Source organism: Notechis scutatus, chromosome Z (genome assembly GCF_049901735.1).
Source record: "Notechis scutatus isolate UNSWTSFEM ecotype Mainland chromosome Z, rNotScu1.2, whole genome shotgun sequence".
NCBI classification, from domain to species: domain Eukaryota; kingdom Metazoa; phylum Chordata; class Lepidosauria; order Squamata; family Elapidae; genus Notechis; species Notechis scutatus.
The window spans coordinates 7,313,725-7,330,840 of NC_142025.1; the positions used below are offsets into that span (position 1 = coordinate 7,313,725).

The 17,116-nt window shown below is 39.8% G+C and overlaps 1 protein-coding gene across 7 annotated transcripts in view; it reads right to left on the minus strand.

The window, feature by feature from the left end:
• Nucleotides 1-17,116, minus strand: part of PRKAG2 (protein kinase AMP-activated non-catalytic subunit gamma 2) — a 237,998-nt gene that overhangs the window by 70,344 nt on the left and 150,538 nt on the right. For 6 of the 7 annotated variants that reach the window (XM_087947850.1, XM_026678942.2, XM_087947853.1 and 3 more), the window contains one exon: nucleotides 5,691-5,908. In XM_087947850.1, the coding sequence (XP_087803976.1) occupies nucleotides 5,691-5,908 (218 nt within the window). Of the gene's footprint in view, nucleotides 1-5,686; nucleotides 5,909-17,116 lie in introns of all 7 variants that reach the window. The other variant, XM_087947849.1, reaches the window with a different exon arrangement.

The following is a 17,116-nucleotide window of genomic DNA, read 5'->3' on the forward strand; positions in this document are numbered from 1 at the left end:
TCTATAGTTTTCTGGCTTTTAGCTTACTATGTTTCTATGAACTTGCTATGATGGCTTATAAATTATATTTTAGGTTCATGAGTACTATTTGTGGTTTGTTCAATAAACTATTGCAAGGATGGTTTAGAACAGTAGTCATTCCACTTTAGTGATTTTAAGTTCTGTGGACTTCAACATTCAGAATTCCCCAGCTTGCATAATGGTTGGGAAATTCTGGGAATTGGTCCATGCACACTGGAGAATTCTGGGAATTGAATTCCAGGCATAATGGCTGGGGAATTCTGGGAGTTGAAGTCCACACATCTTAAAGTTGCCAAGGTTGAAAAATGTCATGAAATTCCAGCCTGTAATTATTAAATAAGTCTCTCCATTTTTATGTGATTTTCACCAGAACATAAAATATAGAGTGGCTGAATCACAAAAAATATCTGCATAAGTCATCAGTGGCTGGATGAATACTATACATCTCAAAATCAACCCTGTACCCTCTTTTCTTTAAAATAAATTTCCTTCCCTCTGGAGTAGGGGAAGCTGTTTTGTTGGGCTGCAGATTTAGGGGGAGACTTTAATTATGCCATCACATGAAAAAGCATTTAAAATGAGGAAGTAAGAGATAATCCCTTTCATATTTAACCTTCACCATGTTTTCTCTCCCTTTCTCTGCAGGACAAATGGCATAGCTCTACAAGGTGCAAAGGCAGAGAAATATGTTTATTTTGTGGGTAGGATGGAACACAACACAGCTGAAAAACCAACTGTACTTTTTTCCTTTGCTATTTTCAGAAATTCAGAAAAAATGATGAGCTATATATAAAGCAGGCTAATAGAACAGGCTGAACAATGTACCACCTCTTGGCTAAAAGGGCAGGTTAAAAACAAAACCACCCATTTGTTTAGTTAGAGAATTTTTCAGAAGTTTCTGTGCCCCAAAAGGACTCTTCAGGGTGCTTGCGGCTACAGACAGGGTTTGCAGTCCTCAAGGCCAGTGAAAAGACCCCTCCCTTCCCTCAGATGTGTGAGGTAACTCCACTGTTTTCATAACAGCCACTTTGGAACTTTTGGAACTAAGAAAATCTTTGGACCTTGGGAACAAATAATATTTACATATACCTATTTTTGTAGAAGAATCGGGGGAAAAGGAGAGGGACATTCAGACTATAAACCTCTTGTTTTCTTTCAAGCTTATTAAGGCATGGAAGAATTGGATAGTCTAGTGGTCTACAGCAACAGCCCCCAACCTTTTGGGCACCAGAACTGGTTCCGGGGAGAGAAGTTTTTCTGTGGATTGGAGGGGTGTGGTTTCATGTGCTCCCTGCATCTCGCTTTGCTAGTTTCTGCAAACTAGTTTATGGCATGCTATGCCGGTGCCATAGACCAGGGGTTGGGGACCCCTGGACTACAGGCATCTTAATGGTGATCTGGATTTATGCAGCCCTGATAAGGCCAATCTAGTTTAATTCAGTATGCAGGGATTTACCCACCCCCAAGAAAAGCTTATAATCCAGTTGGTAAATTCTTTTAATGTAACCTCTGTATTCTCAGCTAAATAAGAATCATTAACTCTCGTAATTTTTTTAATGTTAGTCTTCATTCTCCAAAGGCTGGTTAAAGGTGGAGGGAAGGAAGGAATGTAAGACCATTCCACGTGCAGTAACTGCATGCAAATCCAGGCTATATGGACATTGCAGTGAATTTATGAAATTTAATTCTAAGAAAGGGTTTAAAACTCCAGTGTTTTATTTCACATGAGGTATAGGTGAAACACTACAACAATATTCATACAAGGAACTGATCCATAGAACCAGGGATGGGATTCGACAGGTATAACTACTGGTTCTGTTGCTCTGTGTCGCGCGAGTCGCACTAGTGCAATTTACGACCTGCTGAGCTGCCCGGACAGCTGAGCAGCGCTGCATGCAAGTGCGCAGCGGTTGGAAAAGCCCTTTTTTCCTGCTTTTTCAGCTGCAACTGTGCAGCACAAAGCAGCTGAGGTTGAAAAAGCAGGAAATAAAGGTCAGGTAAGAGCCTGGGTAGGCGAGTGGGCCAAAACAGTAGCAGACAAAGAACCAGTTCTATGTCTGCTGCTCTTCAGAGCAACTGGTTCTACAGAGGTGGACAGAACTGGTAGAATCCCACACCTGCATAGAACCCCCCAGAGTTCAATCTAATACGTTAAGAAACCGTTTCGGTGCAATTAGTTTATATTCAAAGAGGCAAATTCAGCAAATTGTTGAATGAACAAACCATGATTAATTTAAAATAGAAAAGATATTGCATAAGGGTGGAATATCTTATCTTAGGAATTATTACAACAAGGAGATCAGGAGAGTTGAAACAATCTGATATTTTGTAATTTTAATGGATCTATGAGAGCTACATAAACATTAGATACAGATATTCCTCAATTTATGACCAATCCCCCAAAAGGAGACTCATGACCAGGACTGGAAGTTATGATAGTTGGGGCCCCTCCACAGTCATGTGACCAAACTTTGGGCTCTTAGTAACACAGCCATATTTATTGCTGTATGCAAAATACTGCAGTCATGACCTTGTTCTATGACGGTTTTGCTGAAAACCTGCACTTTATTTTTGGCAAAACCATTCCTATAGCAAGTCATTTACTTAACAACTACAGTGTTTGCTTAATAACTACCACAAAAAACCTCATGTGACTAACCAGGAGGTATAGCTATAATGGACAGATTCTATTATAGTTACATGTTGAGGACTACTTGTAACGCTTATGTGTAATTACTATGATAACCTAGGTTTAAGGACATGAGCAACATACTAAACCTAAAAGTAATAGCAATCGCCACATTCACATAGTTCATAAACCCAAAGAACACAATCATGTTTTAGCCTGGAGTATTCTTTAAAAAAAAAACCATAGTCATTGGTGAATGAGGAAGCTTAATCCATAAATGTTGAAGTCCTTGAGTTTTGGGGATATGCATAAATCAAAGATTAAGTTTTTACCTGTATGTCTAATAACACACCCATAGTTGAACATTTCCTTTTTAACAAAGACCATGCGGCACCCATTTTGAGAGTTTTCCAAAGGGAGGGGGGAAAGGGAAACTCAGCCCATTTTACAGCTGCTAAAAATCCTATTCCTTGTTGGACTTAAAGAGCCCCTTTAGCCTACAGGAGAGAAAAGCTTTTCCCATTGTAGGAATTAAGTTGTAACATAAACCAGTGTTTTCTCAACCTAGGCAGCTTTAAGATCTGTGGACTTCAACTCCCAGAATTTAAGTCTACACATCTCAAAGCTGCCACTGTTGAGAAATTATTGAATAAATACTGTGAAACATTTTGAAATGCATTAAACTGGCTGTCCCTTTAACAGAGACACACTAGCAGGCAATTGGAGAAATACAAGTTATAGAATCAGAGGAAGATGGATCAATAGAGATTTACAGGGCAGGGGCTGAGTTTCCCCTTAGCAAAACTAAGCTTTTGTTAAATTTGCTATCTTCAGATGGATCCTCTAGAAATAACTAATTGCTTTTCAAGGAACAAATAGAATGCTGAATCTTCTCGACTTACTAAGAAGTTCTCACTGCAAATTTCCTTTGGGGCTGAACATCAAATTAGAGGACACGGTAGGTCAAGACATCCACTTTCACAGGGTTGTTCATATTTACAATTGCTGCCTATTTGATATCAATTAATTCTTATCGTAGCTTTGCAGGGGGGGGGGGAATCTTGAACTCTATTCAGCTGCAAGTAAATTTTAGCAAACAAAAGCTCCCCCATTACTTATCTGTGCTGGAAGTTAAATATTTGATTTAAGCTACTGTTAAAATCATAAAAGCAGAAGCACTTTAGAAAAAAGGTTTGGAATTCTACAGGTAAGAAGTCACTTCTTCTAAATCATGGGCTCTACACAAAAAGGCTTCATGCACTTAAAAAAATTAGCAGGCATCATCAAAATTGCCATATTGACTTTTTTATCATATTCGGTGGATATCTTTACCTTCTGCCTATCTGTTGACTTCCTTTCTTATAGTTGAACAGAACAATAAACTATTGTTTCATCATACTAGCATTCAAGGAAAGAACCGTAGTAATAAAGGAGAATATCTATAGCTCAGGCTAAAATGAGGAATCTTTGATGCTTTCTGAGCTTGGTAGCTTTCTTGTAGATGTTTCATTACCCAACTAGATAACTTCATCAGTGCACTAATGATGTTAATTAGTTTGATAATGAAACACAATACTGTAATGGAATCAATTCACAGGTAGTCCTCGACTTACAAGCAGTTGTTTAGTGACTGTCTGAAGTTACATGATTCAACTAACAACTGAAATGATTCACTTAACTATGATGAAGAGGTCATAAAAGGAGGCACAACTCACCTAACAAATGCCTTACATAGCAACAGAATTTTGGGCTTAATTGTAAATTGAAGATTACCTGTAGTTGAAATGTAATTATAGATATAATCCTTGTCAACCCACTTAGTTATATGCCTAGACTCCAAATATCAGTGAGCTGTGGATCTCAGGTGCCATCATTTTACATACAGATAGACTTTGACTTACAATTCATTTAGTGACTGTTTGAAGTTACCATGGCACTGAAAAAGTGACTTACAACTTTTTCACACTAATGACCATTGCAGCATCTCCATGGTAATGGGATCAAAATTCAGACGCTTGGCAATTGACTTGTATTATGACGATTGCAGTGTCCTGGGGTCATGTGATCACTATTTGGGAACTTCTGACAGGCAAAGTCAATGGAAAAGCCGGATTCCCTTAACCTATGTTACTTAACAACTGAGGCACGAAGCAAAATTCACTTAACAACTGTCTCACTTTGTTGGGCTCAATTGTGGTTGTAAGTTGAGGACTACCAACACATTCATTCACACTATCAACATTCACTAGACCCATCAAATTACAATCTAACCAATCACAGGTAATTTACAGGGCTGTAGAAACCCCAAATCTGTGGTTAATTTGTGACTGCTGGATCACCAAGTAAGATCATAATGTTAAGTGATCACACAGAAGTTCAGTTTCTCATGGGTAAGCATTTTGTAAAACTAAGCTAGTGTTAAATTTGTAGCAAAACTAGGTCTTCCATATTCTGGCGTGTGAAGCCAGGTCAAGTAAGGAAAACTTCTAGAAGAGAATATATGTAGCTCAGGGTTGAACTGTGGAGTCTTCAGTGCTCTCTAAGCTTAGTTGTTTGCAGACATTTCATTACCTGTCTACGATATATTATCACAGATCAAATCTCACACTCGCTAATATTGATGACATTACTAATTGGGTAACAAAATATCTGTAAGCAAACAACTAAACTCAGAGAGCGCCAAGGACCTCACAGAAATTATGTGCATGGTTGTTTCGACGTTTCTGTGGAGCTTGTTTTCAAGTGGACACACAATGGGTTCCTCACTCAAAAGACTCTGAAGTCAAAAATATTAATTTTTAGTTGACATCTAACTTCTACTATGGCATCCATCAGCTGGCAAAATATGGATTCTCAGCCTCAGTTTCCCCTCTTGTTTGTGCAAATTAGGGACAATATTTCTCTCCAGAGCAATGGAGAGAATTGAAAGTGTCATTAGCCTACAAAGTGTGACAAATGCTTGGACGGTCACAAGTGCTATATCAGTCCCAAGCTACAGCCACTTTCAATTTTTAAAAATTTTTTAGGAACCTGTACTTACTACTTTTGAGGTAACACAACAGACAGGTGTTGGAGAGGGTGGCTTGGCAGCACCCTGCCCTGGAGGCAGGCTAAATCTTTGGCCAGTATCTGGAGGAGAAGAGGGGGTGTGAATCCGTGTTTCTAGCCTTTCCGGTTCATGTCTGTAGCATTCAAGTGGAAATGCTGGCTGCTTGGTTCCCTGGGTGGGAGTTGATGGTGAAGAGGAAAGCCCAGACGCTAAAAATGAGATACAACAAACAGAGCAGGTTAGTCACCTCCACCTCACCACAGTGAATCATCCAGGTTTTTTAAAAAAATTAACATCTTGCTCTCAACATGTCCCAAAGGTGGTTTTCTAAAAGGCAAGTGGACTTTCTTGGGCTTTTTTCTTTAAAAATGTTTCACTTCTTATGCTTTTTCCAAAAGGCAACCAGACTTTCTTTTTTCTTCAAACATTTCACTTGTCATCCAAGAAGCTTGAAAGAACTGAAGAAGCTTTTTGGATGAAAACATTTTCAAAGAAAAAACAAAGGAAGTCCAGTTGCCTTTTGGAAAAGCATCTTTGGGATAATCATGACATGGATGATTGAGAATCTCCATATCTACTTGCTGTCCCCAGTTGGATTTTCACTTCACCCTAAGCCCAACTGAACACATCACATCATGGTTTAGTGTGTCATGAGATTGCTTAGAAGGAAAATCTATTATGCTCTTTTCTTACAAACTTAATCAGCATAAACCTTGGTGAGGTGGGTGGCAAACAAATTTAATAAAAAGAAAAGAAAAGAGCCTCTCTCTATTTCTCCAATAGTGGAAAAATTAGGAGATGTAGTTCAAGAGAGAGCCCATTCAGGAGCTGGTAGGTTTTAGACAAGCTGTTCCCTAAATGCCTTAGAGTCTTTGACTTACAACCATTCACTGGCTCTGAAATATATGTATATGGACATAAGAGGCACTACAGACAAAATTAGTAAGATACTACACAGACACCACATCAAGACTGCCTTCAAAACAGACAGAAAAATAGCAGCCATCCTCAGAAACACCAAAGATAAAATTGACCTGGAAAACCAAGGCATATATGAAGTCCCCTGTGCATCATGCCCGTCCACATACGTTGGACAGACCAATAGAAGAATAAGCACCCGTCTGGATGAATGCAAAAATGTAGTCAAAAAGCTGGAACACACTTCCTCACTAGTCCAACACATGGAAGCCACAGGTCATAGCATCAACTTCAATGGCACCAAAACCCTAGCCACTATAGAAAACCCCAGCCACAGAATCATCAGAGAAGCCATAGAGATTGAAAAAAGACCAGAAAGCATGAATAGAAGAGATGATTCCACCAGGCTGTCAATCATTTGGAAGCCTGCACTCACAAACAAAAAAATCTCCACACCACAAGCCAGGCAAACACCTGGGCACAAACAGATCCCCGCTGATATCTCCAGCTCAAACACACCCCAACCAGGCACCCAGATGAAACCCAGCTTCCTAACTAATGATAGCTGTCCATTCACCCGGAGCCAAGCTGCACTAAAGGCCTCCAATAAAGTAACACAATGCTGCCAGCCAATCAAGATACAAAAAGCCAAAAAACAGACAGAAGATATTAGAGACACCAATCAAGCAGAACACAGCAAACTCCAAGACCAATAAACACAGACCAAGACTCTCAACCAATCAGGATGAAGAAAAAACCATTCTGGCACAGCAATAGGCTGCCCCAAATTCAAATCTGAAACCACTGTAAAAGCCTGACTCACAGATGAACACTATACAGAAGCCTGATGATGGCAGATGAGATTCTGCTGAAACGTCGCTACAACTTTAAAATCACAACAATGATTTCAGAATCCTGGAGTCAGCTGACCTTCACAGCCAGCTTCTAACAAGCAAAGTCAATGGGGGAAGCTGGACCTGCTCAATTGCCATATGATTTGGTTAACTACAGTGATTTCCTTAACCGTGGCAAAAAGGTCATAATTGTGGGTGTAACTCACTTAACCATCTTGCTTAGCAACAGAAATTTTGGTTTCAATTGTGGTGAGTCAAGGACCACTGGAGAGTACTTCTACAGAGACAGATCCAGAATTATCTTGTTGGTGTTCCCACTCATGTGACTAAAAATTTTGCAGACTACCTGTCTTAAACTCTGATAAGATTGACATTGACTTTTCATTTGTGATCACAAGCAGACCAAATACTGGTGAACTTATAAAAAATATTCTTTTCAATGTTGCCCCCCTCCCACTCTTGCCAATACAGTATCTAGCTTCCTAATTGTATTTATGGTGCCACTGCTATCCAATGCCTTCATTTTGAACTGGCCTCTCTATTTTGGAATTAACAAACGTCTTTGGTGATGGCTCTTTGCTTTATTGTATTATCCCTGTACGAGTGGTATCTGCCAAGCAATTGTGGGCTAAGGAAGATATCCATGCAAATGGCTTTGGTGTAGTAATTACACCAGTTTGGTGTAGTAATTAAGATGCTGGCCCAAAAACCAGCAAGCAGCATGTGAATTCTAGTCCCACCTTAGGCATGAAAATCAGCTGGGTGACTTTGAGACAATCAGCAGGAAACTGTGAGTTCCACTCCTGCCTTAGGCATAAAAGCCAGCTTGGGTGACTTTGAACCCATCATCAGGAGATTGTAAGTTCTAGTCCAGCCTTAGAAACAAAAAACGGCTGACAGCTAGTGGGTATTAGTTCTGCCTTAGGCCTGAAAGTAGGTTGGGGAACTTTGGGGAGGAAAATAGGAAGAGTTATTTATACAAAGCAATGAAAAGGCAGGATAAAAATTAAATGAAAAGGAGTTCAGCAGTAATTCTCCATTCTCTGTTGCGACCACCCTTCTAGGAAAAGAAGCTTTGCAAAGAGAAAATACCAGTCTGTCTTTTATCTGCTGATAATAAGGAAATTTGGGTAAGTAAATCTAAAAAGGAATTTTGTTTGAAGAATTAAAGCTTTAAAAATGTAACACCAGTTTAGACCAAAATCATGAAAATGCTCATCAGATTGTTGAGGAGGACACTTCTTATTTTAGATGTTGCCATGGAAAAGTAGGTGCTTCTATGAAGTAAAAAAAAAAAGCCCAAATATGTAATGGGCTTTACTTAAGTATATTTAAGAAGTGGAAGGATTTCAGATGACACAAAGATGGGTGTAGCATTGTTGATCCATGTAGAAATAGATCACAGGATCTATAGTATATGAGACCTGAGTTATATCTCAGACTTGTGCTCTCTTTTAAATGTGGATATACTGTAATCCTGCCTTTGAAGGAGTGAAGCCTTGACAAGAATGGAAGGGAATAAAAACAATAAAATTGAAAAAGTGGATGGGAGACGAGGGTGGGGGGAGATAAAGCACATATAGACAAGAATCGAGTTGGGTTGAAATCTCATGGAAAACAAGAAATGAAAAGCAAGAAAGAATAACTTACATGTGAATGGAAAATGATGACTTTTAATATGTAACCCATTAGTTTTACGGATGCTACTATTCACTCAGGGCACCATCAGAGGACACGGCAAGCCAATAAGAATGGCCAACATTTTATGGTTGGTTGATTGATTTTATTTTTTGGTAGATATAGGTTGTCCTTAACCTACACGTATTCATTTACTGTATGTTTGAAATTACAACGGCACTGAAAACAACACTGTGATTGGTCTTTGCAGTAATGACTATCGTGTGATCAAAATTTGGGCACTTGACAACTAGCATGTGTTTTGAAACAGTTGCAGCATCCAGGGGTCACACCAGAGGTGGTATTCAGCCGGTTCTGACCAGTTCTGGGGAACCGGTAGTGGAAATTTTGAGTGGTTTGGAGAACTGAAAAATATCACCTCTGACTGGCCCCGCCCCCATCTATTCTCTGCCTCCCATCAAGTCCCAGCTGATTGGGTCTTCTTTAGTTGCTCTGCACAGGAGAATGGAGCTGGAAAGCAGGTTAGTGGGGTGGGGAGGGAATGGGATTTTACACTATCCTTCCCTTGCCACGCCCACCAAGCCACATCACACCCACCAAGCCACACCCACAGAACCAATCATAAAAAATTTTTAATCCCACCACTTGGTCACACGATCTCTTTTTGTGACCTTCCCAAACAGTTTCTGACAACCAGAGTCAATAGGAAGAAGCCAGATTCACCTAACAACTCCAGTGGATTTTGCTTAATAACTGTGGCAAAAGAGACTGTAAAATTGGGTATGACTTACTTAACAATCACCTTGCTTAGCAATAGAAATTCTGATCCCAGCTGTGCTCACAATTCGAGGGCAACTTGTAGTGATGGTAGAAAGAATGTGAACCAATCACAATCATGTTCAATTACATTATCAACATGCCTGCAGGCATTTTAAAAGGACTGGGTCCAAGAGAGGTGCTTCAGTCTCCCACTGCTTTAAAGGACAGGAGAAGAGTTAATCATAAACCAATTCCCCTATCCAGGTATGGCTGAATTATAGTACATTCTTCAGAAAAAAGGATTTGGAACAGAGGCTTTGAAATGCACAAGAGTGCAAGCACACTGCCCCTTTTAAAGCAACTGCCTCTTATTCAAGCTTCTGCAAAGCCTATGTATCAGGCTCCAGAAGTCAAGTAAGACACACAGTATTACTTTTAAACGGTTTCCTTTATTGTTCCTCACACGTAGGCAGTAATATTGCCGAACTATAAAGCAACTACTTACATCATTAAAGATATATTCTGATAATTGCTAGGGTGGAGCCATTTTAACTCTTTTTCTCCCAACCAAAGAATCCAAACTTTGTTGTCTCTTTGTCCTCTGGAATGCAGTCCCTCCCTCCTGGGAATCCAGACTACATTTCACCACAAGGGAACATGGCTGCTTTAATGAGCTAGCTGCATCTTTTTCTAGGTTCACATAGATTCCTGAAAAAAAAAAAATGAATCTAAGAAGTGCTGTGTGGATATTTCCACACATTCGAAAGCATATCTCCTGAACTATATTTGAAATGGCCAGCTCTAAAATTCAGTACTTATTCTCAAAAAGCATTGCTGGATACTAATGCTTGCTTCCAAAGAGATTTAATATATTTTCTTTCTTCTGTCTTTTAAATAAAACCTTTTGTTGAACACATCAGGCTTTTCAAAGTGCTTGAGTTTGGCGCATAAGCTACCGATGATTAAAATGACCACTAGAAGGAGAAATTGCTGCATCAGCCCTCATTGCTACAACTGGTGGAGTAAAATTGCAACAAGCACTAATGGAGTAACAAATCAGTGGAATGGATGTCCGATAACAGGCTGTGCCAAAATAAAAATAACCAGACACACAGGAGCCAAGCTGCACCATCTGCAGTGTACAGTAATCAACATACCAATAAATAAATAAGACAGTAAGAGGGATTCAATAAATGATCATCATACAAACTGCTTTTTTGGAGCATTTGAAAGTTATATCTATCTTTTTATTTATTTCCAGTTGACACACAAGACAATGTTGAGGAGAAGCAGACTAAGAAAGTGGGAACTTTCAGATGAAATAGCTAAGGGGAAAGCAAACTGGGTACAGTACACAGGAAGATGCTGAATGCATTTTCCAGAATTCCTGCAACCTATCGGCTGGATGCGCGCGCGCGCGCACACACACACACACACACACACACAGTGAGAAAGAGTATTGAGGCACGGCTTTCTTGATGCTGGCTTGGTGAGTTGCATAAACCTACCAGATGATTTACAAACCATGGTTTGTAGCATAAGACTGTTTTTCAAGCTCCACCATTTAAAAAAAACCTTGTTAGAGTTGAAGTCCTCACATCTTAAAATGGCAGAGCTGAGAAAAACTGGCACAGGTTGTTGTGCACATTGTGTCCAAAGGAATTATGGGTATTTTGGACCTCTATTCGTTGGCAGCCAAACATGATCAGAAACATTTAAATGGTACAGCACAGCAAATATCTGGACCCAGAATAGGCAGTCCTCCACCCCTGACTATGGGGCAAGGAGTAAATAGGCATTAAAAACAGAGAACCATGGAAAGGATGAATTGCAGATAAAGCAAGAATTGAGAAATAGGCCAGGAGTTGCAACAAAGGAAGTAGGAGGGGTCAACTAACCAATATTGAAAGTGATTCCTTTTAAGCTTTTGAAGATCAGCAAGAGGAAGGAATTTGATAAACTTGCCTCTGCTTCCCATGGCAGAGAGGCCGGGTGCCACAGCTACTAAGGCTCTGTGTTGTATTATTGCAGTGATGGTGATGTAGCAAGATGCAGATTGATGGATGAACGGGGTCTCATTGGAGTAAATACAAGTAGTCCTTAACTTACAACCATAACAGAGCCCAATATATTCATTGCTAAGCAGCTGTTAAGTGAATTTTGCCCCATTTTATGGCCCTTATTGCCACAGTTATTACATAAATCACTGCAGTTGTTAAGTGAAACATAACGGAAAACCAGAAGTTGTGAATGCTCCAATATTGGAAGTTTTTAAAAAGATGTTGGATAACCATTTGTCTGAGGTGGTGTAGGATTTCCTGCCTAAGCAGGGGTTTGGACTAAAAGACCTCCAAGGTCCCTTCCAAATCTGTTATTCTATTCTATTCTATTCTATTCTATTCTATTCTATTCTATTCTATTCTAAATGCCAGTTTTTGGCAAAACCATTGTAAATCATAGTAATGTGACCACAGGATATTGCAAATGACCATAAATGCAGCCAATTGCTGAATGTCTGAACTCAGGGATTCTGAAAACTGAAGTCCACAAGACATAAAGTTGCCACGGTTGCCCACCCCTGGCGTAGGCTATTGCCCTAGGAAATGTGTGTATGGTTAGTCCTTGACTTACAACAGTTGCTTTAGTGATCATTCACAGTTGCAATGGCACTGAAAAAAGAGAATTGTGACCATTTTTCACACTTAGGACCATTGTACTATCCACATGGCTGTGTGATTTACATCTGGATGCTTGGCAATAGACTCACATTTATGACGATTGCAGTGTCCTGGGGTCATGTGATCAATTTTGCGACCTTTTGACAAGCAAAGTCAATGGGGTCACTTAACTATGTTACTAATTTAACAACTGCAGTGATTCACTTAACAAATGTGGCAAGAAAGGTTGTAAAATGGGGCAAAACTCACTTTAACAAATTTCTCACTTAGCAACATAAATTTGGGGCTCAATTGTGGTCGTAACTTGAGGGCTACCTGCAGTGGTGCAATTCAACCAGTGTAATAACTGGTTTGATGATCACCCGCATATGTACACTATTTTAAAAAGCCCATTTTCAGCTATAATACTTATCTTCTACTGTAGCTGTGCTTCAAAACAAAGAAATAAGACACAGGAAAGAGCAGGGGCAGGTGGGTGGGGCCAAATAATCACTGGAACTACCAGTTCGTCTGAACTGGTCCGAACAGGTAGAATCCCACCCCTAGCTACCTGTAATTATTCCTTCATTGCATAGGGTATTTTTGTCCAATCTAGAAGGGCCATTCTTCTCTGCCTTATCATTAGCCAAATAAAACCACAGAATGTGTCCCTTAAGTTCACACATCCCTGGACTCTGTTGATGTCAGGACAGATGTTGAGACAGCCCAACCTTGACTGGCTGCTCTCTCAGCCCCTTGCCCCTTGCCCCTTGATGCAGGAGCCTCTAACTTTCTAACTAGCTATCTCATGTTCTGTTTGTGCTGGATATCTCTTTATGGCAGCAAACTTTGCCCGACTTTCCTGGAATTTATCCACTGAACAGAAAAATTGGGTTCTTCTTACCCAACTTTTTTCCCATTTGAGGACATCAGAAGAAGTGTATTGATGGAAGATTTATCTAATCCACGGATGTGCAAACTTGGCAACTTTAAGACTTGTGGGACTTCAACTTCCAGAATTCCCCAGCCACTATGATGGACTGAGGAATTAATCAATCCATCCATCAGTAAGATTTGAGCTGGAAGGGACCTTGGAGGTCTTCTAGTCCAAACCCCTGCTCATGCAGGAGACCCTATACCATTTCAGACAAATGGATGTCCAGTCTTTTCCTAAAAATCTCCAGTGATGAAGCTCCTACAATATCTGAAGGCCAGCTGTTTCACTGGTTAATTATCCTCACGGTTAAGAAGTTTCTTCTTAATTCCAGGTTGCTTCTTTTCTTGATGAGTTTCCATCCATTGTTTCTTGCCCTGTTTTCTAGTGCTTTGGAAAATAAGTTGACCCTCTCTTCTTTGTAGCAGCCTCTCAAATACTGGAATACTGCTGTCATGTTCTGGGAGTTGAAGTTCACAAGTTTGGAGATCCTTGATCTAGTCCTGCATTGTTCCTTCAGGACCAACCTGAGGATAAAGAAAAACCTTCGAGTGGAGCCTGACACTTGCTGATTTCAACAGCATCCCATGAGTAATTTGTCACTGGTTCTTTCTGGGATAATTCTTCAACTTCTTGGTCTAATCTATAGATAGTCCTTAACTTATGACCACAATTGGGATCAGAATTTCCCTTGCTAAGTAAGGTGGTTGTTAAGTGAATCCCACTTTATTTTACGACCTATCTTTTCATAGTTAAGTAAATCACTGCACTGGTTAAGAGAATGATAACAGATAATCAGAGTTGGAAGGGACCTTGTAGGTCATCTAGTCCACCACCCCGCCCAAGCGGGAGACCCTACACCATTTCTGATAAATGGCAGTCCAATCTCTTCTTGAAAGTCTCAACTGATGGCGCTCCCACAACTTCCGAGGGCAACTTCTATTCCATTGGTTGATTGTTCTCACTGTCAGAAAGTTTCTCCTTGTTTCCAGGTTAAATCTCTCCTTGTTCAGTTTCCATCCATTATTCCTTGTCTGGCCTACAGGCGCTTTAGAAAATAGCTTAACCCCCTCCTCCCTGTGGCAGCCCCTCAAATATTGGAAGACCACTATCATGTCTCCCCTGGTCCTTCTCTTTACTAGACTAGCCACGCCTAGTTCCTGTAACCGTTCTAGCCTCCAGTCCCCTAATCATCCTGGTTGCTCTTCTCTGTATTTTTTCTAGAGTCTCAACATCTTTTTTATAATGTGATGACCAAAACTGGATGCAGTACTCTAGGTGTGGTCTTACTAAGGCTTTATAGAGTGGTATTAGTACTTCCCTTGATCTTGATTGTATCCCTCTGTTAATACAATTTAGGATTGCATTAGCTTTTTTGGCTGCTGCTGCACACTGCTGGCTCATATTTAGCTGGTTGTCCACTAAGACTCCAAGATCCTTCTCACAGTTACTGCTATTGAGCCTGGTTTCACCCAGTCTATATGTGTACTTTTGGTTTTTCTTGTCAAAGTGTAGGACTTTAATTTTCTCTACATTGAATTTGATTTTGTTAGATATGTCCCAGTGTTCTAGTCTGTCAAGATCCATCTGGATCTTGAGCCTATCTTCTTGGGTGTTAGCTATTCCTGCCAGCTTAGTATCATCTGCAAATTTGGTAAGTTCCCCTTCTATTCCCTCATCTAAGTCATTAATGAAGATATTGAAGAGTCCTGGGCCTAAGAAGGAATCTTGTGGCACCCCACTGCTTACTTCCCTCCATGTAGACTTAGACCCATTAAGGACTACTCATTGAGTATTGTTTGTCAGCCAGTTGTGAGTGCTATCTATTCCACTTTTTTCTAGCTTACTAAGAAGTAGGTTGTGGTCTACTTTGTTGAATGCCTTGCTGAAATCTAAATATATTATGTCCACAGTATTTTGCTGGTCTACTAATTTAGTCACTGTGTTGAAGAATGAAATAAGATTGGTTTGGCATGATCTTTTTTTTTAACAAACCCATGCTGACTGCTAGTTATTACTTTACTTGTTTCTGGATGTTGGCAGATCTGTTTTTTTATTATCTTTTCCAGTATCTTCCCGGGTATTGATGTTAGGCTGATTGATCTATAGTTTCCTGGGTCTGTTTTTTCCCCTTTTTTGAAGATGGGAACCACATCAGCTCTTTTCCAGTCCTCTGGTAGTTCCCCGGTGCTCCAGGATTTTTGAAAGATATGGTGCAGTGGTTCTGAGATGACCTCTGCCAGCTCCTTTAAAACTCTGGGATGTAATCCATCAGGCCCCAGTGATTTGTTTTCATCAAGATCAGAGAGGTGTTTTCTTACTATTTTTTTTGCTTATTTTAACTTTTATTTCTGGTCTGTCTTTTACAGTTATGTTTTTGGTGGGTTGAGCTATAGTTTCTTTTTGCGTGAAGACCGATGCAAAGAATGAGTTAAGCAGTTCTGCTTTCTTTCTGTTGCCTGTTACTTCCTTGCTATCTTCTCTCTTTAGTGGACCGACTGTTTCCTTGATTTTTTTCTTGTTATTTATAAGTTGGAAGAAACTTTTTTAAATTATCTTTTACTTTTGTTGCAAGTCTTTGTTCGTTCTGAGCTTTTGCTATCCTGACTTTGTATTTGCAGATTCTGGCTATCTGCTGATATTCTGATGTAGAATGATGTAGGCATTAAATGAATCCAGCTTACTTCATTAACTTTTCTTGTCAGAGACTGGCTAGGAAGGTTGTAAATGGAAACCACATGACCCAGGGATGCTGCAATCATTGTAAATATATGTTGCCAGGTGCCCAAATTTTGATCACATGACCATGGGGATGCTGCAATGATTATAAATATAGGTACTGGCTGTAAGTCACTTTTTTCAGTACCATTATAACTTTGAGATACTAAATAAATGATTGTAAGTTGAGGACTATCTATGTGTCTTTAGGATTATCTGAAGTCGTCTAATGTTTTGGGCACCAAGCAACTGCATCGAACAAGCGCTTCCAAACCAAGATGGCGATTTTCCATCCTTCTTTGATAGCAGCTGCTGTTGAAAGTATCTTGTTTGGGATTCTGGAAGTATTAAAGAACTGTCAAGGCTGATAGCTTTGGCCTGATCCTCAATGATCTCTTCCAGCTCATTCTTAATATCTCAGTTACCAACCTCTCGTGATCTCATAGCAAACTTCAGATTTTAGCTCTGGGCCATGTGTAAAAAAATTTCTTTTATCGATCTCAGGTGGTAATTAGCAAGAACAAATTCCTTATCATGAAAGATAGGGAAAAATATTGCTTTCCCTTTAAAAGCATTCACAGTGTTTTTCATTCAAATGAGAATGGCAGGCTTATGCTTCAAATTCTGCTTCCTTTGTATGTCACAACACTGTCACATCTGTACAAAAGAGGCAAAACTTGTGTTTTGCATCTTTTGGCAAATGCATGTTTTTGCACACTAGGTTTCGTTTTATAGACTTTTGTCCAGAGGCTTCTGTAAGAGGATGTCTAAGGGGGACGGGCAGGATGAAGGCACAGATTTTTGTGGTTATGTGTCTACCCCTGTCACATTCCAGTTTCTCCAGCTCTGCACCACCAATTCCTTTCGTTTCCATATTGGTCTTTGTTTTTTCTCTGTGAAATTGCTTGTTAGTCAGACTTCGTTGTTTATTTTTCTTTT